A 25,427-nucleotide genomic window follows, 5' to 3' on the forward strand; every position below is an offset into this window, starting at 1 on the left:
ACAGCTCTAATGGCACAACATTGGGGAAGACTGACAGCTGGCCACTTCCGCAAGCATGCAACATTGTTCAGACATCTCAAAAGGGTTTCTATAGAAAGACGTCTGCCTTAGAAAGTTACTTTATAAAAAGGCTTACCGAACTGTTTTAGAAACAGTACGCTTATCACTTCATGCACCGGTGAAGATGGCCCTTGCCAGGCGCAGCACATGCACAACTTATGGATCAACATTAGGGAACACAGCCTAAAGGGCAGCAGCAAATATATGCCGGAATTCTTATGAGCAATCGCTTGAAGTTTCTGTCATTGTTCAGGAACACGATTCAACAGTGTTGCTAAATGTTAAAAGTCGTTAACATTGTTACGGAATGTAACCATCTAGGACACCGCGCCGTGCAGCGATGACCAGGAGGACCAATTTCATTTGGTCGATCAGCCATGCGATGCCGCCATTGCCGCTGGAGCATTGAGTAAGGGATCCACCTGTTGCACTCTAAATAGGATACTCTCGAGAGCAATTAAAGTTTTTCACTTAATCACTCTCCTGCTACATTGGGCGTTTGAATCGTTCCTTTTCCAAAGTACGAAAAATTTTGTCAAATTGCGATCTGCTTGATTTCTTTCATTATTTTGCAAATTTGCAGAGAGATTTAGAAATCTTGAATTTCATTTAGAATGTTTTGCAATGAAATATAATCTTCCTTCTTACACACGACTGATATGTTGCGCCAGTTTTCTTTCGGGAACATGCACTTTTTTTTTAAATACTTGACTAATGTAACTTGCGGACACCAGTAAGTGCAGCGAAAAAAAAATTCCAAAGCTGTCTTCGCAATGACTATCACAGTGACTCGACGTTTATGACATTCGTAACCCAACCCCTACAGCACCTTTTACGTATTGCTGAAAAAGAAGTCCCGATAAAACAGTTTGATCGACTGATTAAATAACGTGACGACCCATTAAGCAGCGAAGATATAATCGTATGCAATTGTTCTGTAATACAGTACACGTGGAGTGCGTGGCGATGAAAGAAACAGAAAAACTCACGGAGGCCATTGGACTCCATCCTAGAAGCGGTGTTCACTGTGTCGCCAAAGAGACAGTACCTAGGCATCTTGAGGCCCACAATGCCTGCCGCGCATGGACCTGAGAGTGATTGAAAAAGAAAAAAAGAACATTTCAGCGTTAGCGCAGCCATTATAATTATATAAGGAAGCATTCATGTGTTTTTCATATATAAGCAGACATGAAAATCATTTCTTTTCTTTTAAATAAAAATGTTCATCGCGTTTCACATAGGAGAGGAATAATGGAGAAAATAGTTCTCATATGATGTCCTTCTTCTCTAGAGCGAACAAGGTAAGTATTTGGTGAACTTTTGCGCTTCTCCAGTCATTTAACCATTTAGTATCCATACAAAATACGTTACAAAAATATGAATCAAGAAATAAGCCTGTTCGGTTTATGTAACCGCCAGAGGTAGCTGTGTGAGATTCATTCCGGCAACCTTGGAGGTAGTTCTTCCAACTTTAAATATAAATGACGACTCAATTTATCCGAAGACCCGAATCCGGGTAGGGCCGGTCTTTGCAGCAACGTCGACAAGTTGCCGAGCGGTTCACAGCCCCATCAACAAGTTCACTGTCTCGCCGTCTCTGGACACTCAACTTTAAGAGCAACAAACATGTTCCGAAATTCCGAGAATTCGCCGGAGCCAGCAACCCTCGTCTTTTGAATATTTTCATATGCTCCGCTTCTTTCTCCTTACTCACGATGCGTCGTCTCCCGCTGAAACTATCGCTCACAGAGCGTGTTGCATCAGCTGTACAAACCCTGTTCCTTTCTTGGGGGCGAGTAAACAGCACATCACGGGAGCGATGGCCCGCTCCCGGCGACAGATATACAGACGCGGAGCGCCCCTATCTCGTTGCCTTTTCCTCGCTATCACCAAGGCGACACCCGGGCCATTTTTTTTCTGCTCTTCTCTCCGCGGCGTCCGTTATTTTCCTCTCTGCACGCTCTTGAAGCCCGCAGCTGGGGACCAATGTACAGGCGCACAGAGAGCTATAATCGCAACGCGCGAACAGGACAAGAACACGGGCAGCTGCTCGACAAAGGATCTGGAAATGCGTGGGACGAACAAACGAACGCCGGACGGAGAGGAAGAAGAAACGGAAAAAGGAGGACAGGAAAGACAAGTGGCTCCGGATCTCCGGCTGTCATGCGTACGTAGGCCTCGGGCCCAAATGGACACGTCTGAAGGGCGTGGGGGCGAAGATGCGCCTGACGGGACATCGAGAAATCGGAGCGTTGTAAAGAAGGAAGCCGCCTGGTGCTTGACGGTAGCAAGGATGAAAAGAAGGACAGAAGCAAAAAAAAAAGTAATACGACTCTTCGCCTGTGGAAAAACTGTAGGTGGAAGAAATGCTGGCGAAGTGAGGTCTATCTTCATGCATTTGTATGTCACTTCGCGCGAAGGTCGCGAGCGTGCGTGTATGCGCACGCATGCAATGCTTTTCTCTCTGCATACTTTCAAGAAAAGCTCAATAGAATAAACAGCTACGCTTATCAAATGCCATCGCATCAAGTGAAGGCTTGGACTCGTCATGTGTAGTTATTCGGAGTTGCTGAGTAGCCTCCCATTTTAGTCATATGTCAAGTACCATGAATGCAAACGTCAACCACAATTGTCCTATCATGGCGTCATGGATTCAAAATCACTGCCGGAAGTGGGCAGGCATAGTGCACAGGTGGCTTCCTTCTATCAAATTTGCGTCCCGTACTTGTGTTGTTGAACTTCTTAGCCCCGTGAGGCTCTTCAATGTAGAAGAAAATTGGACAAAGTCAATGCCAGCACGAACGCCTCATAAAACACGATCACAGTCCCAACGCGCGTAAGAATCCTCACACCAAGTCTGGAATACTTTTTGATCAAGCCTGAACACTTTTTACCGAAAAGCAAATGTCTGGCTTTCTGGTATAATGCATGTTTGCTTCTCCACAACAGGTGCTGCACCGTTTCACTTGCGTCCGCATAGGCTGTAATGCTCGGGCAAGTCTCTGTGCACCCATGCTCTTTTAAAACAACGACGAATGCTGCCAGAGCCCTTCCTAGGCGTGCTATAGGAATCATAAAAGTGCCTGTCAGGATTCACTCGCTTATCTGTGTTTCTCGCTTTTGGATTGTATGCGCAGTTTTTATAAATCTTAGTAGACAAGCGGTCTTGGCTTGAAGAACGCTACGTAAAGAAGGTAGGATTCCCTTACTGCGACGTACAGTGGGACTTACAGATGTGCACACAAGTGTTTTAACGCGTGCCAACAAATGTGCAACAAAAGAGTGATAGACAGGAAAAAGACTTCCGATGAATTGTTGGGCCTTTCCTTCTCAGCATACGCCCAGCATTTCTCTGGCAGTAAAGTGCGTAGATGCGTTGTCTGATTGGCACGCGTTAAATGAAAGGCACGCGCGTTCTAATGGCCGACTGACAGAGGCGCCACTTCTATTAGGGAACGCTTGGCAATAGCGCATGCTAGCTCTCACCTGTGTGGATGCCGATTCGCAGCTTGAGCTGTTCCTGCGGCCGGTGGCGGATGGAGAAGGTGCGCACGGTTCGTAGAAGCGCCAGCGACATTCGGGCAATTTCCCGCGCGTGCAGCATGCCATTGCGCACGGGCAGGCCGGATGCCACCATGTAGGCGTCGCCTATGGTCTCCACCTGCGCCACGCACGTTGTCGACATCACAACCCTAATAAGAACACTATCTCCCTATACCGCCTACCTCATTACTGAGAGATCGTTTAGCTTTCCCGTGGTCTCTTTCTGGATGTGATTTCGCAGGGAGGTTATCAAATGAGTAGTCAGAATTTCATCGATGGATGTACAGGAGCTATGAACAGAGTCTATTATACTTAAGGTGCGCCGAATGCCTGAACGCTGTAGATAAAGCAGGTTTAGGCAAATAAAATTGGTCGAGAAATATGCCAAACCGGTCCTAAATTAGCTACAATGGTAACTGATGCTTCTTTTTAAGGTTTTTATATTGACATACATGAGCCGACATCAGTTGATACATGAGCCAACATCACTGACTACAAAAGACAACGTACCTCTAAGCAAGTTGATCTGGTTACAGTAATGTTGCACAAAAGTAGGGATTTTAGGGTCATTGGAGCTTTGGCTGCTGATAGTAATCCATTAGGATTCATTACCAATTAGTTAGATTGCCGCTTTATCAATAGTACAGGCGGCCAGTGACGTCGGGGTTAATAGTAACCATCTTCCACCATGGTAGCGACCAAGCCATGTGTTTTGAGTGATACGGTATGAAAGCGGCGTTGACCAAAAGCAAAGAGGTAAGGCAGCGGCATGACAAGGCACGGCATGACACAGCATAGTGTAGTGTGGTGTTATATGGTACGGCACACTGGAGTGCCGTCGGGTAGTGTATGTAAATTGTAAATTGTATGGTTTTATCTTCACAAGTAATACATAGGCTGAGAGGGACGCGTCGTGGAAGGCTACAGATTAATTTAGACCGCATGGGGTATGGTAAGGTATGGTATGTGGGGTGTAACGCCCCTAGGAGGCATGTGGGTAATGAGGGGCGTGTTTGTTGACGGCTGCGAAATTAGTGCGATCACCTGACGTTCTTTCATTTCTGCTGACGCCGTACAATAGACGGTTATTTTCCCAAATTAGGAAACACGGCGCGACACACAAGACTTGTGTTTAGAGCTTTGTTTCCTAATTCGTAGTTATGACAAGACCACTTTGCATCGCAGAGGCAAGTGCGGGCATCACTGGCACAGGTGTTATAGGGCCTCACATTGTGTTTCGGAAGGACCGAGGTGAAGGAGGTTAAGGGCATGAAGTGGTGAGGCTGGCAATTGGCCAGCTGACCAAGCGAAGACTAGTCTTCTTTTTGAAACATTGTACAGCAGAATGACACTTCCCACCAACGCTTGCTTATATGGAGTTGTAGAAAACCCCACCTCTGCTATCTCTCTCTACCATGTGTCCCAGCTTACCACAATTATTCACAGATTACGGATGAAACACTAGAATGGTAGCCAGAGTGGACAAAGCAGCGCAATTTCTGCTTGGAAAATATCGTGAACTACAATCTTTACATGATACGGTGCACTATATCGACATTTCCATTAGAGCCACAGGGCCCACCGCCTTCTATCGCAGCACATTTCTTCATACGCCTAAAAAACGGTGAAAAGCAGTTGCGGTAGTCAGCTGCTGAGGCATACTTCAAACGTCGCTCTCGATATTGCCGCTGAGAGAGTAAACTATCAATCTCGCCAAGGCAGGGGGAAGAGGGAGGAGAAAGGGGGGTGAGTAATCATTTCTACCAAGCCGCGCCGACGTAGCGGGCGCAAAGCGAAGACAGAGATTGCAAAGCCTCACCTTGTAGACATCGTAGTTTTCAATGATTGAGTCGAAGCAAGTATAAAGGTCGTTCAGGAGATCGACCACCTGCAAGTGGAGACAGAAAAGGGTTCACAAAATGGCGTTAGTAACCGTACTCGGCGAACCGCGTACACTTTCCAATACACCAGCGATGCCACACACAGAGAAACAAACAGTAATAGCGCCAGTGTAAGATTTTGTTTCAAATCCAATCCTGCGAGAACTTGGCTCTCGGCACATCAAAGGGAGATCAACGCGGGAAAATTGCCTCCGTATCAACAACAAAATACAATTTCAACTTTCTTTTGGGGCTTAATAAACGGCCTTTCGGTCGTCTTGCTACGATATCGATTATAACTTAGGCTCTCTCACGTGGCGCGCAATTTTTTTTTTTCAAATCATTTCTCAGTAAGCGCCAACGTCATTGAAGGGTATTTCTAGAGGAGCAGAACATTGCCTTGTATTTGCTCTATTTATTCGATAGGGGCGCAAGTACGGCATTTGCCAATAATTTCATAGCAAATTTATTATAGGAGAAGTTTTCTTCCTCTTACATGCCCAAATGCAAGCGGCCACCGCACACAGAGCTCGTTAACGGGAGCTCAAGCATGGAGAGCGCTGCCCGCTTTTAGAGTACGTTTCACAACATATAGCAGAAATGGGGTTGCCTCGTTAACCCTAACCTAACTACGAAGAAAAATAAGAGCCTGCACGGTTTGCCCTTGTAATCGTGCTAGGCTGCATCAATATGCGCCTTAGGTGTTTAGTTTGTGCTTTTATTGAAGACTTATTCAACCAAATAGGATTTCACGATAACGAGTTCACAATAATTTTGCATATACCAATGCAATCTGTACCCCTATGTTTTGCGAGAGTTTTTTACTGGTTACGAATTCTGTCCAAACTCCCAGGTGTATTTCTCTTCCAACGTTCGAATATATTTGTCCGTAGGTGGGTAAGATTTTTACAGCATGGTTATACACTGGGACGAGTTCTTTTAAAAACAATCTTTGTTTCAGAACTTTCAGCAAAAAGATATTTGGTGTTTCGTTTACTATCTGTTGGCTTCTCTGAAAAAGGGTTCTAAATAATAAACCTGAACAATAGCAAGACAACAATATTTATTAGGCTAGTGAGGTCTCTTATTAGAAAGTTTATTATTCTATGAACGCCCAAGTAAGCGCGCACAGACAACAAACACTTCCCCCCTTCAAGGACAAGAAAGTATTGTACAAAAGGTACATCATACCTGCATCGGCGTACTTTGTGCAGATAATGAAGTGAAGCCCACGATGTCGCTGAAGTATATCGTCACGTTGTCATACGATTCGGCTGTCACGGATTGTCCCTTGATAAGCTGACTAGCAACAGACCTGCCATACAAAGAGTCCCGTACAAAGAGTGAGAAGAAGAAAGCGGCCTATCATTTGGTGTTATCCCGGTCTCAAAAGCAGGTAAGTGAAATAATTAGGCATTGCGCTTGCTCTAGTTTTCACACTTGCATTCAGAGTCTCTATTTGTCGTACATAATACATCATTTCGTTCCCTGTTTCCGTTTGGGCTCGGCGACAGCACTGTTAAAACGGATGGTTGGGCGAGTTGGTAAGTCATTTTAAAACAGAACAGCGCGCACATTGACCGGGACAACGAGGAAGACACGACACAGACGAGCGCTGACTTGCCCGTCTGTACGAGCATCCAACGAACGCAGTCACCTTGCTGGACAGATTACATTTGCCCCCGGGAGCTGGTCACCATTAAAACCCCTAACTGCAATAACGGCTTTGTTGGTACTGCTGTGAATAACGTTAAATAATTGTTGTCCGACGATCTTTTTCTTTTGCGGTCATAATTAAGCTTGTCTTGGATGCTGCGACAAAACAATTTCTACTATGCACACTGAAATATGGAAAAACGAGCTATATGGTCCCCACTTCACAGTCGGTGCGCTGGCTAGTTTGATCGATAGTGGAGCTGGTGAGCCACAAGCGGAAAAAGATGCATTGGCGTAGTTCTCCCGGAAGCAAAAATGCCTAGGTTCCGCTACACTGCCCTGAACTGTTCCCTCAGCCTTTACGCCAACAAGCGCTGGTTTATCTTCTTCCACGCTTTCATATTGATGTCGACTGTTTTGTGCTCTGCCATGGAAAAGTTTAAGCGCTGGAAATTGGTTGGATTTGTATAAATACACGAATTTCGTTCTTTCGCACAACCAGATGAAAGCAGTTTCTCCTTCCATGCGGAGGTAATCAACGACTGTCGCTTGTTGATCTTGCCGTGTATGGCATTTTTGTTGCTCGTTGTGAGCCTTGTGTCACATCCAGTCTCTCAATTCGACGCCTATAGTAAGCCCCATTATCATTCAGATTAGTTTAATCACATAGGAATCCAGCCATACATGCGGTAATACCAACGCGCTGAAAAAAGACGGTGTCAACTGTTTAATTAATTTATTTTGTTTTCTGTAAGATAGCTTCCTGCTCGTTTGTAACATCCGCCTGAGCGTGTTTTAGAACTTACCGAGGCAGAAGCTGGTACAAAAGGTCTTCGGCTTTCCTTTTCTCCTCAAGATAGCTTGCTGTGCGCTCTTCAACTAATTTTTCAAGATTGTTAGCGTACTGCTCCATACGTGACAGAAGATTGTCAAGAATATTCACGCCTTGCCGCTCTCTAGAAGAGAAAACAAAACAACTGTTAACTTTTTGCAACGTCAGATGATCTGATAACGCACAAACACGTACATCATGTTGTGACTTCATTTATCTGCGGTGCTTTGAGTCAGGTGATAATCTGCCCCACTATATTCCTTCTAATTAGTCCGTACTTGCATAAAGAGTACACACAATCCTAATCGCACCTGTTCCTGAATTGTGTAAAACGACATCTGTTAAAGTAACGGTTCCCCGTCACCCCGTTCGTGTTGTAACATGAAGGGATGGGAGGAGGAAAGAAGAAAGAGAGGTAGAAAGCACTTGCTACACTTAAAAGAACGCCTTGCTGGGCAAGCTGGTAACTGTACATCTTTGGTTACAGGCGCGAAAACAGACACAACACAAGGTAGTAAGACAGGACGGAGCGCCAGTTGTTAGTGGCGCTCCGTCCTGTCTTGCTACCTTGTGTGGTGTCTGTTTTCGCGCCTGTAACCAAAGATGTACTTGCTACACACCATGCTAGTTGTCCCGAATACAGTCACTTGCCCGGTGACGTCATTTAGTTGTGCCACCCTGATTGGCCCGAGCAGTGCCTGTCGCACCAGCCACCTGCTTTATACGAATGGGCTTGCGAATGTGCGTGAATTGACTTAACGCAAGGCAGCACGCTTAATGCTTAATGAGGTGTTACCGATATTTGCCTCATTTCATATCCCAACCCTATCAGGCCCTTTCCTCGTATAATAAAGAAGAAATATACCAGCCAAAAAAACGAGCCCACATGGTGGCACGTGGTCGGAGCAAGTTAGCCAGCGTGCGCGAGACGTTTTGTCAAGCACATGCGCCATTTACTAACGGGGCTTAGTCTGCGCATAGGCTCGGCATGCCGCCTATAGCAACGCGCGGCTTGCACTTGACGGTAAGCATTGGAACGCGAGCGTGCTGCTCTGTGGAAGCTTGTTAACCAGCTTATATAGTGCCAAGCCTTGTCGTGGACGCCTGTACTAGTTAATGAAATAAGGCGGATCATTGAGCTAAGCCTGCAGGCTGCTACACAGTCTGAAATTAGACGCCGCGTGGGCCATTCGCCGTGAAGTGGATTTTCAGCGTAAACTGCGACTAAGGAAAGTTCTCGACTCGGAGCACTATGAGAAGTCTGGGGCTCACGACGAAGAGACTGGAGACATTGCCGCAGTTCTTTGAGAGAATTTATTCCATTGAATTGAAATACGCCGGACCCTAGACCAGAACGTGTTGCTATCAACAGTATAGAGGCGACGAGGTGAAGGATTTGACATGAACCATGTATATTCATATTTTGGCATCGCGAAGAAACGCAGACAAGAGCAATGATGTAACTCAACAAATGCCCAGTTTTCTATTCTTCTCATGACTCAGAATCCGTGCTCATGCTCAGAATCCGAGCAGAGGACGGGCACCAACTGAGGAGATGGTGAAGTTTTTTGGCGAGAGCATATTTCGAACCTGTGGAACCAGCATTGGTGAATTTAGCGTCCGTTTAACTACAGGTATGTCGAAATCATTTTTAGAGCGCTAACTATCAAGGTGGAGGTTTCTGGGAAACCCACAGTGCGGCTACACATTTCGGCTTGATGTATTCATCTCCCTACCTAATCAGTTGGGAATTATCGCCATCGAGTGAAAGTCACGTATTGCTTTAGATAGGATGCAGAGCGAATGCGAACAAAGTTGTGCCAGGACAGCGAGTAATGCAAGCGGTAGATTGATAGGCTCTCTCGCGTGCGCTAATTCGCTCACCCGTACACCGTGCCAACAAGGCAGCTAAGGGCTGTTCATTGCACGGTTTCACTGTCGAAAGAGCAATGCTTGACGGCGGTTTGCAGGCGAGTAGGAAAGCATAATAGGGACGGCGGGATGCGTGTATCTCGACAACAGGCTGGCGATGTCAGGTAGCTCTGTCATGTGATTCTGCCACCGTTCGCGTGGTTTCCCCAGTTTGGCTAACGTTTGTACATTATGCACTGCATTTCAAAGTAGCTTTTATGTTTCTTTTCAATACCACTTTCTACTTCTACCTAGAACAATGGATACATGTTTTGATCCTGACAAACACCAAGTTATATCGTTACAAAAATATTCATAGTTCTAACTATACATTTTCTCGCTATCTGACACATTATGCTTATTCGGACACAGTAAATACTTTATAAGTAAAATTTCACTGCTTTAATATTGTTATAACGCAAACGACAACGTAAATTTAGCGCTCCGTGCAAATAACGCTGTGATGTTTTTTTTTCTTTTTTCCACATGGACTACTGCCATTTCAGACATCACCAGTTAACCCCCGGCGTTAGTTAACATTTCTGATACGGCATCATTCGGTCCTGTAACAACGCTTATTGTCTAGATCACTGTAGGTAGAAGCTAAAATAACTCCTAGAGCCAGATCACTGTAGGTAGAAGTTAACTCCTAGAGCCATCTTAGCAACAATTAAAAATGCACGCACTCTGGTAGGCGTCTATTAGGCGAATATTTCTTGAAAGCCTCGTAAATGCTAGGAAATTTCCGGCTACGTACAGACCATAGGGCTCCACTCCAGGCATGCACGCGTGCATAATTACGCTGGCGTACAAGGATACTCCATGTTAGTTGTCGATGGCCGTAAGAAGAGACAAAATGCTGCGCACGTGGGGAGTTCACGGCTAGATACGACTCCTGTCTATCGCCAGGATTCGCTGCTGAGAGCAAGACATGAAGGACCGAATCCGGTTTCAACATACATTATCGGTTCCGTATCAGAGCTTCCGTTAAGCTCTCTGTCGGAGCATGTTTGTGTTCCACGGGTCGATCACGATTCGGTAACGGATTCGGTTGTTCCGACGCAACTCGACACCGTGCTCCGAATCGACCAGTGGAATTCCCCCGCTACCGCGTATTTGACCGTCGCCTCTACTGAAGCCAGTAGCCATTTCACTGCTTCCACATCATGAATGTGAGCTTTGAAAACGGAGATTCTTGAGCACATACAGGCGCCGAGTCCACTCGCATCTTGCGAGAGGGAGGTTCTGCATCGAGGCTCTTTTGTTGCAGCGCACAGAAGCGCTCCACAGCACTATAATTTTCTTCAGATACCCAACATTCTGCAAAATTGGTTTTTGGTTTTTGGAGAAAGTAAATGGCCCAGTATCTGTCTCACATATCGGCGGACACCCGAACCGCGCCGTAAGAGAAGGCATAAAGGAGGGGGTGAAAGAAGAAATGAAAAGAGAGGTGCCGTAGTGGAGGGCTCCGGAATAATTTCGACCACCTGCTGATCTTTAATGTGCACAAAATTATTTTGGGTGGGAAACCGTTTATGATGGAAATTTTTTCATGTAATATAAAATTTTACTATAGCAGTCAATACACCCGAAGATTACCTGGAGGCAGTCTTGTGATATTTTTACTAACGCTTTTGCTATCGTCAAAAACGCTCCCCATTGGGTTTCTATGGCGGTCTTAACTCTTCGATGCGATCGATGGAAACACTTTAAAAGAAAGATTTTGCTACATATCAGAAGAATAGACCACTGCCTTCAATTTTTCGTAACATTGTCTTACAATTTTGCAATTTTCAAAATTTCTGTCCGAGAATGTTGGACATGCTTGCCTGCTATAAATAATTCTTGTTTTCGACGCATCTTTTCTCCACCTTCTTTTATTCATAGCGGGTCTTCGCTCTTATATTACATGAATAAAAATGTCCCTAAGGTCACTAACAACCACCAGCGTTTGGGAACCTGTTTTAGAATTTTTTTCCGATTCACTGTTTTCTTCTTAAGTAGCTGTTGCTTGTGGCGCCACGGTTCGTTTCAAAGAGGCGGTGCATTTTCCCGGCTGCGGTAAGGCGGGGCTGGATGGAGGGAAAAGGCAACACAAAGAAGTGAAGAACAAACACTCGCTTCAAAATACGGGCCTCGGCCTTTATTCGATAGCAATTACGCTCTCTACCGCTGGCGATCGACCGTTCCTCAGAGATGGGCGCGCGAGCATCCCTTGGTCCTTCCGAAAAGTACCCGTGAAAGCATTGCGACAGGTGCAGAGTTTCACTTCCCGGACTGCGCTACAAGCGGAAGGCTCTCGTTCTCTTTTCCTCTTAAGCAGTTCCTCAAGAAACCACCTTTTGTTTCAGAGTAAGCAGACAGACGCCTGAACAAGGGATTCTGAAGAATATGTGGATGCCGATGTTTATGGCGTTTTTTATCATTTCAGGTTGCCAAGCGACGAAAGTAATAGCGCGACCCTTTACCTTGCACAAGGTTACGAAAACACTGACTGTCTCTTCAGTATTTCCCAAAGGTTTCTTAAATGCGAAGCATGTACTGGATAATGCATCCGTTTCCCAAGCCGCGCTGGCTTGGACACTGGACGTCCCCATTAAGGCCATAGTGGACCGATGTCCCAAGTGGTCGGACTCCAGGCACGAAGCGCACTTAGCTGACGTATATGTTATTTAAATAACTGTAGTGAACTTCCGCGTGCATACCGAACCTATGAAAATACACTTGTCCGTGAGCAGTTGTTTTTATACGAATTTCATTTCTGTGCACGCGGTCGTATCAATTCGTTCCTTGTGCGTAGTTGAGTTGTGAATAGTAATTCTCTTCGCTATCCTTGCCTCCTATTATTCCTCTCTTTGCATGCCTCCCTATTACCCTCTTTATTCATTTTATTTCCGCCGGCTCAAAAATAAAAGCGTTCAAAAAACGCGAGGCAGTTTTCGATGTCCGGAATCAGCTTTATGTTCATCGTCATTCTTAAACTAAACCAAGCGCTACTACCACCACCATCGCTACCGTGCCTTTTAAGCAAGCGTGCAATGAAAGCTAGCCAACTACCCTTCAGGCGGATCACTCCCAGGTTGGTACTAAACCTCTAGCTTGCCGGTTAGCCGTTAGTTGAGGGAGAGTAGCGCTTGTCTAAATTGACTAAGCGCCGCCGCATCGTCATATGCCCATGAAGCACTGCATCGTTCGAGGCCAGAATAACTCGGCCATTCTGTGTAATTTGCCGCCCGGTGCAAGCTACCAGTCTGTGCAGCCCACACCTCAGTCATTCGCTAGTATTCCCATTGCGTGGAGCAGGGCCTTGCAGGAAGTCATGCAAAAGCCATTAATACATAAAATATGTAGATAGTAGCAACCTCTCACTTGTGTAAATGTTAGAAAAAGTTGTTACCTCGCACTATGGTGAGGAAATTAAACATTAAAAGAGGCGGCATTAACGAAGACGCCAGCATAGGTATCTCTGTTGAGGTTATACCAGGCGGAAGAGACCCATAAAAGAAATACCACCGGTTGGTTCTGTTCATGTCAAGAATATTAAATTATTTTGTTTATAACCAATAATCATTGTGCTGGAAGCAAAAAGTACACATTTTTCTAAATTATAGAGCGAGCATTCCAGTATTGCCTGCGTGAACGCAGCTCAAGAGAGCAAATTATAAATAGTTTGTTAGTTATGGTTGCATTACAAAGTGGCGAGTCGATTTCGTTCGCGGGTAGTCTGAGCAACGGGAAACACGTATTTGCACTATGAAAAAAATCAAGATTTAGGGTTGCACAATGCGACGTAATGAACACGTCGTACGTGAAGAATTCCACGCACTACCAACGCTCATGAAGCATTACTCTGGCTTCGGATTAGTGCTGTTGACTGCACCGAACAAAGAGGAATCCGACTACTTACTTGTTGAGCCTTCGAATGAGCGGCTTAAGCGTATGGAAATCCGGACGTTCAGCGGGGTCTTCGGCCCAGCACTTCCGGATCATTTGGGCAAGCTCTTCGCTGCAGCAATCGTCTTCAAGAAGCGGACGGAACGGGACCTTGTGGCTCATTTGTACGTTGGCCACGATCTCTGCGCAATGGATTAAAAAGTACATACAAGGTACTTAGTTCAATCTTTTTGCAATGTAATAGCACATGGCAGAAGAAGTGGGTAATTTTTGCGCATACTAACAAAATCTTGTTATAAAGGGTGGTAATTGATTGACAGTGTTCATTTCAGGGTGAATTGCATTGAGCATTGGGGCACATGTGAAGTCAAAGCAAGGCGTGGCGACTTATATACGAGTACGTGACAGTACATGCTGCAAAAGGTAGCTTTTTGTGTTATTTGTATATATATATATATATATATATATATATATATATATATATATATATATATATATATATATATATATATATATATATCTGTTTCGCGCCTCAAACCCACTGGTCATAAGGGCTATGTGCATACGCAAGCGTTAGGTGCATCCTTTAGTGCGAAAGCACTGATGCACTCGTTCGAACCGACTCATCCAGTTTATGTGAAGCTATGAAGGTTGACCTTGATCGTGACCTTGGCCAAGCCATAAATAAATACATATTAAATATTGCCACGACTGGGATTTGAACCAGCGGCAGCGCGCACAGATCAGCTTCGCTGGCTAATGCACGAGAGCACTATATGCTATCGCCGCAGCTCATCACGCCTCGTTTTAAACTGCAACGCTCTATAGCGCTGCTCACTCGTATTCATCAAGTAATACTACTATCGAACTTATATCGTCGCCAGGGGTGCCGATGATTTAGCAAAGCAAAACCGTGAGTCAACAAGCCTAAACACGTGCTTTCGCACGTGTACTTGGTTTAACTACGATAAAACCGTACCGCTTTTTTGTCGCAGGAAGAGTGCTTGTTGGCAAGTAAATCTCGGAGTGCATCAGATGCTATTATTACGTACTTACATGCTAAAGTGCTCCCGTTTAAACGCAGGAGTTTTCAAGGCCGTTGATCTTGGCTGTGGATGGCGCTTATTCACTTGTTAAAATTTGTTTCAATCGATGATCTTGGTTATCAGAGAAAGGGAAATCTTGACTTTTTTTGTAGTTTTTGTACTCGCTGCTATATATTTTTATCTTGTAACTTTCTGTTTATATGTAGTACCTAACGCGTATAAAATCGTTCTTCGATGGTCTTCTTATACTTTACCGTTCCCGGGATTCAAATGGCGGAGACGAGAAGACAAAAAAAATGGCGGTGGTTTAGCTCTGACGATAGTAGAATGCGCCGACCAAAAGAAAGGTCAATCTAACAAGGCTCCCGTGGGGGAGCCGAAACGTCATCCCATCCTTTCTTTTGGTCGGCGCCTTATGCTTTCGTCATGTACCATCTCGACCAGACGGTTTTCCGTCAGACCCTAGACTTCAAGGTTTAGCTCTGGTTAAACCTGAAGTGACGCGATAACTACAGCTGGCCGAGTGGAACTTGCTCAGTTGAATTGCAAAGGCAGTTTTTCGCCGTTCTGTTTCCCTGGGCGTTCCTTCTTCATCTTCGTCCCACTTGGCACGGCGCGTGCGCACAGCTGTGGCAGCTCGGTTTCGCCGGCGCGCCGCGCCGCCGGCAGCAGAAGCTGTTCCGCACGAGGTGACCAGTTACGTGGCTGGTCACGTGACCAACCACGTGACGAACCACGTGATCAGCCATAGCGCCGCGCCGCCGGCAGCTGCTCCGCATCACGTGACCAACCACGTGACAGCGTGGCGGCGCAGCCACGGCGTGGTGGCGCCACCACGCTGAAGGCTCGAAATGCTACCGTAATGTACCGTGATCGCTACAAAAGTCTCAAATACCCTTTTACAATTCATGTTTCATTGCTTCAATTTCGAAAAGCTTCCACAGTTTACTTCCGTCTTTCTTTATCTCGCTATATTTGATTCGACCTTTTTTAATAAACTTGAAAGTCCCGGTTTGTCTGCGTGTATGCCACTCACGCTATTATCAAACTGTGTAGTAAACTCACACATGGGCCCGCCTTCGATAGCACACCCCGCTGTTGAAGTAATCATAGAATGGAGCGTACCTTTGGGGCAGAGCTGCACAGGGCCCAGGTAGAACGGCCCTTGCCGCAGAACGATCTCGTGCGCAATGATGGCGAACGAGTACACGTCTCCCTTCTGCGTGCCCGCAGCCAGGGGCTCGCAGCGCCGTTGAAGCTCCGGCGCGGTCCAGAGCATGCCTGCACAGTGCAAGGATGGTCGGCATCTCGCAATGCCTAAATGATCCCGGAATCTATTTCATCGCACCGATGAGCGCTGAATGTTTATCCAAGAAAGATACCAAGTAAGAGTAACCGTTCCAAGTTCTATATACTGTATTCCTATTTGTTTAATCGGATGTCTTCGTTTTGTTCTGAGGGAAAACAACGAAATCGTTTTGAATCTTTGCGGTGCTTAGTCAACTGACGTTATCTTTAACCAGCAATGTGTCCGCATCTGAGACCGTAGCCTGAAAGTTGACTATGAGTATAATGTAGATCGTTGAGTTCTCTGAAGTGTTTGAAGAAGTTCGTGCTCGATGTATTTGCATTCGTCACTTGGCCCTGCGGCCTCTCCTTGGAGGACGGCTTTTTCGCTAGTGATGCATGTAGTCTGTTTATGTCTGCCCAGCTAATTTGTGAAGTGCGCAACACAATCTGCTAATAACACCTGATGAACAAACGTTCTTGAGGTTTTTTTGGGGGGGACTGGCCATGTGGCATAAAGGGAGGCTGTGGACAAGCTACAGTAGGTTGTGGAGATTGTTCTTTTTTACACGAGTTGCGCTGAGGCTTGCAGCATTTAAACCAATCGGTTACCATAGCCATTAAACAGCCGGAGATGCAAACGAAGAAATTAGTAGGTTCTATTTGTTTATAAACTAAGCGCTGTTTCGTTAACAGAAGACGAGCAAGTGGTACTAGTTTACAGTGTTGCGTGTTTTGGTTAGAGCAATCATCGTTACCCGTGCATAACTGCCTGTACAAATTGCCTTGTACAATTGAACGGGCTCCTGAGACACCGCAGGAAAGTTATTTTATAGCCCCGAGTTCTTACGTTGACATTTCACACTACGCAGGTGATGTATAATAAGTTATATTCATGTCGATGATACAGCGACTCACGCAGAGCGACTGAATGAGAGCTTGAGTCCTCTTCGAAAATGACCGATATATTTTTTTTTGTCCTTTACTGGCAAGTCCAGTGGTTTTAAATTATATGGTTTGAAACGAAACCCGTTTTGTTGCATTGACAGAACCGAGGAGTTTCTTGTTTGCATTAGAAAACAGCAGACGCAAGAAACATTTACGGCGCGACATTCTCGAAACAAAATTTGCAGTGCATGGCAACGCGACAATGATTCTATACACAGGAGATTGGTATTGAATTATCACCTCGAGTGTAACAAGCAGTTTTCCTTCTCAAAGCTCTATTTTCCTCAGACAACTGCGAGGACGGGGGACGAGAACGTCTCCTTTCTCACGAAGACATAACACCGCTTAATCTCCCTGTTCCCCGGATGTATCCAGAATCCGGTCGTTATTTGTACAGGACTCAGACGGGCAATCTAACCAGTGGGACTCCGTGGTGATATATGTGCCTTCTGCGTTGTACTTTCCTCCCAAAGCAAAAAAAAATAAGTGCTGGCTTGCAGGAGAAATGTGTGTGCGCCTTCCAAGTGTTACGTCTTTCGAGTCCCTACAGGAATGGCGCTTATTGTCATTGCATGTAGTTATTCTGTGGAGCTCCCTTTTGTCTTTATAGTAGCTACAGAACAGCAGCGTGTGCAAGTGATATATCTTCTTTCATGACGTCGTATATCCGGCAGGCTAGTGTGATGCTACTTCTCTCAATTACAGCGTGGTAATTGGTAATTAAATTAGCGGAATGTGATAACTTTCCTCGAAGCCGACAACTCCATCAATATATGGCAAAGAAAAGGGAGTTCTGCCTCCTCAACCACGTAATCTTCTGCACTCCGGATCCGAGCTCAATTTCAGCAACAGACGAACGCGTAAGAGACGATACAAGGCGTTCGATCTCCTCGTATGTCATCACTTTCCTCTCAGGCATTCCGCTCTTAGCAAGTATGTAAGTGTAAAAAGATAATATGGCAGACTTAAGACTACAGAAATGTAGGAGAGTCTTCTGTGAGCAGTTGTGCTCTAGTCGAGGAGAGTTATACCGTAGTAGGCAGCGTGTTCCGGGTTTGTTTTGCCCGGAGTTCTTGACAGTAGTGAAAAGTCCTCGCCCAAGTACTGAAGCTCGTTTAATAAAAGAAGCCTTATCTTAAAAGGGTGGAGGTAGACTATGAAGAAACATGTATCTAACCGCTGAATGAAGAGATCGTTTTCTAACACTTCTGGCAAAAACCACAATACCAGCACCTCTTACTCTTCTTCCTCCTCAAAACTAGCTCCTCGAGAAATAGGATTTAGGATCCGATATGTGATAACTGTGACCCATGCATGCGCTTTGTTTTACTAACCAGTACGACCGACATACACAAATGCCTCCAGCTTGTTAAGGACAGTTTAATGGACAAACGTTCAATTCAAAGTTCTGGCATCAGACAGATGGCTTAGCACAGGAATGATTGTGTACGCATATCGTTCGGAATTTCCAATGCGCCTCCAGTGGCTGGGTTGGCTCCATCGCGCAGATGTTTTTCATTTCGTAAATTCTCAAAGTACTACGGTTTACATGTCCCTACATGCAACAAAAGCTGGAAACAAAACATAAAGCAGCGCTGAATTCTGTCAAAATGCCGCAATTGTGCACCTTCCGCTTTTTGTACAAGTAGCAGCTCAGCTCTGAAAGCGGCGAGGAGCGTCAGGGCAAACACAAACTTGCAAATTATAAAGGGGCACAGAAACATAAATACGATTTTCGCAACTTTATAATCAAACTGGAAAGTATAGTGCGCCTTTTGTTGCCCTCTGTGCCACCCGTTAAACTCGTGAGTTGAAATGGCGCTGGCCTCACGCAGCCAAACAAGAAACGTGCTCGCGCATACAAGTGCGGTAGCAGCGCCAGAGGTGACCCGCTGACGATTGACCCTGTGTCCCGAAAGAGCTCACGAAGGCAAGGGACTTCATTTTTTTTTTGCTTCGTTTGCGTAGATAGTTATGTGCCGCTAAGCAGACGACACCCACCGGCCAAACTATTAGGTAAAAAATATTTTACGTTAAATGCACTGGGGAAGCAGTGACCAAAGCTGGAGACGTTTAGGAGGAAGCTGTGATTTCGGAACTTATTACGCTTCAGCGAAGCCTGAGACTCTTTGTGCATGTTTTCTGAAGCTGCCGTGCACAAACTGAAAGGGATATATTTTGGTTTAAAGGTGCCTGTTTGGAACGCGTTGCTTCTGTTTGTACCTTTACCTATTCAATCCCTTTGTCTCTCCAACCGAATGATGCTGGCATGTGTGTAGACCGATGCATTATTTTTTTAAGGCAAGGGTTTATCACAAAATCTCGTCGGTATTAGCCCATGGTGTTTCAGTTGAAGTTTTGTTCTTACAGGCTGTGGCACACCTTTCTTGGACCTACCATAATTCTTAAGATGGAGCTCACCTTCAGTCGATGCAGGCTGTGTTTACTTTTATTAAGAAGTATTGTTTCGGCGCACAAAACCACGGACGAGGAGAGGGCACACGGCACAAAAGTGGGGCGTGAGTTCCCTTGCGCGACACGTGAACAGTTAAAAGGTTGACGAGTGAAAAAGGGCTCGCAAACATAAAACGAGGGATGATAGGGCCTTATGTACTAGAAAGTATATCGCTAACCAGAGACAGCACGGCCAACTGGCTCAGCTGTCTCTGCTTAGCTATATTAATTTTTATTTAAAACTTTTGACTCCAACCAAATTATAACAAAGAAGTTCGCACTTTCGCCAATACTTCGTCTCGTTGAGCAAGCAGCGGCATCTTGTGCCATCTGTCCTCTGCAGCTAAAATTCAGCATCTATCGACGTACTTCATGCCTGTTGAAGGAAAGTGTGTCACAAAGAAAGGTTTTATAGGACAAACCACTTCACGAGTGGTTCTGCCGACCGTGAAGTTACACATTTTAAATGAAAGATTGTCGCATTGCATTGCTTTTATGACCAACTCCAACACAAACTTGGGTCGGCATCCACAGCTTACGTCTCCAGAAGGCGTAGGAATCATGGTTCTCGTTCGTGTCAGATGAGCGGAGCGAGTGGAGGCCGAAGTCGGTAATCTTCAGCACGAAACGGCTGTCCACGACACAATTTGAAGACTTGAGATTGCCGTGGCTGTGGATGACGCTGTTGTGCAAGTACGCCATGCCCTGCAAGTTTTCAGCAGGAAAAAAAATAAATAAATGGCATGAACAGGTTGCCTTGTGTTATTGCATTCGTATGCCGTGTATATATAAAAAAACTGCAGGTGTCAATGAAGTTTCGACTTTTTTTAAAATTCAAGCTTTTTCAGCGAGAAAGAAAAGTACTTGCAGGAAAGAGAAATATGTAAAATAAAAAATGAAGGTTCTTTTTTTACAATCACCTATAAGCCGGTTGTAAATGTTGACAATTTTTTATTTCAGCAATTTGGAGGGATCCTGCGTGCAGGGGAGATCTTTCCTGCTCAGTGGTAGCACGCCACTCCTCTCGCAAAGCATTATATGTACGAGTGAGCGACTATTAAATAACGCACGCCATCTTCGGATTGCCATGCGTCACTGAGCCGCGTCTTATCTACTTTTACACTGGATATACGGCTTCGGGTGTGCTCGCATTACCTTTTTCATTAAAAAGCGGGAACGGTGTAATTCACTCTCAATTATGCATATAAACCATTGTAACCCCTCTGTGCGACACGAAGGATGGCAAGAGATTCACCAATATACAGAAACGGCTGAAAGTGAGCTTTACACACAATTTAGCTTAATTGTCGTGGTAGTGCACGTGTTTCCATCGCTTCTGCAATGAAACGTTTTCCTAGGTTTTTGTGTTCTTCAGTATAACTGAGGAACTTTGATCGGAACCAGAACTGTAACGAAGAGAAATGGGCCGTTTTAGTAGTGATAGAAAGGAATAAATATGACGCAGACACCGAAAATTTAAACGGTAGCGTTCAAGTCAGTTATCTCGGACCACATTGCTATGACAGCACTCCATTATTTTGCGTTTACTGACAACGTTTCAGCGACGGATGAGACAGATTTCATATCATCACATTTTTATGTTTTTGTTGCCATTTAATGCTGCACTTCATAAGCAATTCAATTCGTTCGCTTACACAAAATTGATCTAAAACACGTAACTGTGATCTGCTGCTGATTACCCAATCTATTTTTTTAATCGCTGTGTATTAAGTGAAATTTGCTTCTAATAGCCCATGTCCTGTGGTGTATATACAAATATATCGAAAAGCCGCAATATCCTCGTCACACTCTACGTACATTACAATGCACATCTGTCTTTTTCAACAATTAAAAAAAACGCATTACGTTTGCAGCCTTGGTCCCAGTGGAAGTCACAATAGTCACCGTGCTCCCACATGGTTATATTTTCGCGGCCTCTGTAGCCCTAGGGGCACTATGAGCAGCTTTTCATCTTAGATGCTTTGCCTAAATCAGCTTCCTCCCTCCCAGCAGCCAAAACCCTCCCAAGTTCCTCGCTCCAACTTAGATTCTGAGAACAAAAAATAGTGCACAAACCATAGGACTAGATAGAAGCGGGCGATACATGCTCTGGTTGTCAGATGATTCTTTATTCGGCTAGCTAGCGGCGCATATAGACATATAAAAGGGAGGTAATGAGAAGCAACTACAGGTAAGGCAAGCCAGCTGACGCAAAAAACAACAAATATAACGAAAATAATTATTACATCTTTTATATTCTTAAAAAATACCAGCTTTGCCGAATTTCTTCCTTATCATAGGATTATCTGTAGATTTAAATTAAAGAAACATTCTCGCCCGTATGTATTTAACTAAATTTGCGCCACGAGACATTGTGTGATTTCGCTGAGAGACCAAACACCCATTGCACAGAGCATCGGATAAAATATTAGACAACCCTGCTAGACCTCTACTGAAGAACCTTTCTGAGTACGTTTATGGAAACACCCGGGTGGCAGAAATATACCTCGATTTGTTGGAAAATTGAATCTTTGCTGGAGTTAGAAGAGCTTATATAGATGCACTGTGAAGTGGTTGTTGAGCATTGTAGTAAGAAATTACAACACCTTGGTTTGTTTTCACCTGTATTCTAATAAGTGAAACGTAAGAAACCATTACCAAATGACGTTCAAGGTGTTGCAATGAAGGTGCTTACCTTAACAATGTCATGCATGAGAGAATATCGGAACATCCAGTCTAGCTTGATCTCGTCGTTTTCTAGGATGTCCTGAAAGGTGTTGCAAAAAAGGACAAAACGTATCTGTTAGAAAAGGTCAATTCACAGATAAGTCATATTTTGTCGTCACGGAGAGATTAAGAATTGTTACCAGAGCACACCAACACTACAAACTGTAAACTACCTGTTCGTAATCGTTGCAGCAAAGAAACATTTGGTGAACTATTGACAGTCATAATGAATTTGAAGGCGGCGGTGCTTGTTCTCAAACAGAAATGTTTATGCCGCTTTTTTTTCATCCTTACACTAATAGCTTAATTCAAAACGCAACTTGGTGGCCGACGCTAATATACCAGGTGTTTCAGAGAAGGTGATAAATAATTTTTTAAAATAAGGTTTTTGAGGTAACGAGAAGCAATTTGCGGCATAGTAATGCCAGCATTAGCGTCCGTCAAAAAACAGGCGAACCGTCTTAACTAGCTAAGTGATTAACCAAATTGTAATAGTTAACTTTTTAACTATTACGAATAGGCACCTGATTGCAAATAGAGATTTGTAGCTTGTCGTTAATATTAGCCATATCAATTTTTCTAACTTCGAAAACGCCATTACTCTCACCGCTGTGGCACGACAAAATTTTGCTATTTCGACTAGTTAGACAACTGGAGGGGTCGCTTTGGCTGCATATTTTTCGAAAGTGCATGTATTTTAGCACGATGTAGCCAAATTTTGTCGTGCGACATCGTTGAGACTAATGGCGTTTTCGAAATTCTGAAAACTGATATGGCTATTATTAACGGCCGGCTAAAAATATCTTATTGCAAACAAGCGCCTATTAATAGTTAGAAAGGTAACTGCTAGAATTTAATTAATCGAAGCTAATTAGGATTATTTGCCTGTTTTTTCACGTCCGCCAACGCTGGCATTACTATGCCAAAAAAAGCTTCTGTTTACCTCACAAAAAATTATTTTTTAACACGAATGATCACTTTCCCTGACACACCTGGGATATTTGCAGCTCTACAGTGCTGCTCACTTCTCCAGCTGGCGTACTTACTCGCGAACCACTTCGGTAAGCGTCAGCCGTTACATGACGACAAATTATACCAACCTGCAAACTTCCTCGTGGGCAGTATTCTGTAACAAGACAGCAGTGAGGCGGCTCCTCGCAGATGCCGAGAAAGCGTACGATGTGATCGTGTTGTAAATCTTTCATCTGCAATATGGAACAAAATAACAGTAGATGCTCGCTGAATGAAAAGGGATGGTGTCCACAGCTTTCTATACTATATTAAGTGCAATAATTGCACAAAATACCACCAATTTCTTGTGTGATACATGCTTCAAGCATAAGATAATTATGCTGGGTTGTTGAGATTTCGAATGTATATGAAATTGATTTTTTGTTCCCTTTTTTGGTGCCACTACGAGGTTTATTATATTTTTTAAAACGTTTTGCTCACAGTATAAAAACAAAACAAGTGTAAGTTTGTCTTTCAATGTGCTTGGTCTAAATTGCGATTGAAAACGCATTTAACGATAATCCAGCAGCGGCCTATGACATAGCTCCAGGAGAATTCGTGGAAAGGGTGATTATTGACGTGTACTTACATTTTTTAACTCCATTAGAAGAGATCGAGTGATTTCCAATTTCAGTTTGTTGAATGGTCTTATTGCCACCACCATACCCTGTGTACGAACAAATAAAGCCGTTAGGGTCGTTTGCACTCAAGAATTGCGTTATGATGATTTAAAATGCTTTCTTGGTTTGTTACCTTGTAGAAGCCTGTGCCGATAAATACTTGGCGGCGGTCACCGAAGAACATGGCTTCAGAAGAATTTGAGCTCTACAAAGACACGAAGAATAGGTTAGATTTAATAAGGCGCAAACGTCAATCAACATGCTACGCTCTATCTGGCAATCATGGTTAAGAAAAACACAAGCAAGAAGCAAGATTCTCCACTACTCCAATGAAGACAGCTTCTCATGTTAACGCCTGTAGTTCTTGGCCCACCGTACATAGTAATATTAATACTTCTGATTACTCGAAAAGAAATGTTAGTTTTGCTCTTGAGATAACACACTCATTCACACTCATGACAGCGTTTCTTTCAAAGCTCATGATGGAAATTCAAATGGGTCATAATAGAGCGCGCTTCAAAAAATGAATTCATTGCATTTTTCTGTTGCGGTTAGAGATTTAGTTCACCATGAAATTTATATTACAAATGAGAAGATAAAAGGACAAATTAAGACATTTATGATCTTGGACGCTCACGCGTAAATACATCCAGACAGGCGCACATGGGAACGCTAAATGAAACACGCAATAATTCTTGGTGGCAGCTGTAGAACCCGTAGTATATTGAGACGCGCTAAGTAGAGGCGGAAATAGGATAAGCAGCCTTTCAATTGGGTCGATTGGCGTGGCCTCGAGACCTCGAGAGATAGCTATCAATCTGCGAAACCATATTTACCCATAAGATGATTAGGCCAAATGGTTTGTGTTTCTCTAACAGTAACATAACTCAGAGGAAACATCTCTGAATTGAAAAAAAAATACTTCTGCACCCTTATTAGCTTCCAGGGACTGTCAGTATTACTCATGGTCATCCTGTATTGCACCCTTGAAAGCCGGAAGAGCACTGCATAAAAGTGGTGATATAAAACGCAGGAGACTGTACACGCAAGTCCCCCAGCGTTGTGCAGTTATTGAGCACGAAAATTTAAGAAATACGGCGAGAAAAACGGCCACTGTCCAGGAAGATGAAGAGTGACGCTCAAGTGCTGTATGAGTTTTCAGTGAGCACGAAGATTCGGAATGGCGGCTGTCCATTTTATGCTCCTAAATGTTTCCGAAGAGTTGAGCGCTTAACTACGACATCAAATATATGGGCGGTCACACGCTGAGTTTCATTGCTCTTATTAGTTGCAGGTTATACGAGCAGCCAGCGATTACAGAACGATAGTGGAACTGAATTTTAAGGCAGTAAATATAGTCTGATAGAAGGCTCCGTATTGCAATGAGATAACGAAAAGCCAGGCAGGAGACAGCAGCGGTTCTGAAAAATGATTTATTTCCAGAACTAACGCTGTTTCGACGTCCAGCAGCCAAATCCCATAAAGTTGAAATATAGACAGATGGCCTGCTGGCCCTCACCGCACCGGGAAGTATCGGAAGAAGAATAAGGTGGGATGA

General features: G+C 44.3%; 1 protein-coding gene across 1 annotated transcript in view; it reads right to left on the reverse strand.

Moving 5' to 3' along the window:
- Nucleotides 1–25,427, reverse strand: part of LOC144136580 (atrial natriuretic peptide receptor 1-like) — a 140,822-nt gene that overhangs the window by 12,151 nt on the left and 103,244 nt on the right. The window contains exons 9-20 of the mRNA XM_077669032.1: nt 24,003–24,074; nt 23,839–23,916; nt 23,339–23,443; nt 22,207–22,278; nt 20,051–20,216; nt 15,948–16,103; nt 13,790–13,958; nt 7,946–8,095; nt 6,675–6,798; nt 5,423–5,491; nt 3,547–3,721; nt 1,050–1,148 (exon numbers count right to left, since the gene is read on the reverse strand). Of these exons, the coding sequence (XP_077525158.1) occupies nt 1,050–1,148; nt 3,547–3,721; nt 5,423–5,491; nt 6,675–6,798; nt 7,946–8,095; nt 13,790–13,958; nt 15,948–16,103; nt 20,051–20,216; nt 22,207–22,278; nt 23,339–23,443; nt 23,839–23,916; nt 24,003–24,074 (1,435 nt within the window). The remainder of the gene's footprint in view (nt 1–1,049; nt 1,149–3,546; nt 3,722–5,422; nt 5,492–6,674; nt 6,799–7,945; nt 8,096–13,789; nt 13,959–15,947; nt 16,104–20,050; nt 20,217–22,206; nt 22,279–23,338; nt 23,444–23,838; nt 23,917–24,002; nt 24,075–25,427) is intronic.

Source organism: Amblyomma americanum, chromosome 6, assembly GCF_052857255.1.
Source record: "Amblyomma americanum isolate KBUSLIRL-KWMA chromosome 6, ASM5285725v1, whole genome shotgun sequence".
NCBI lineage: Eukaryota > Metazoa > Arthropoda > Arachnida > Ixodida > Ixodidae > Amblyomma > Amblyomma americanum.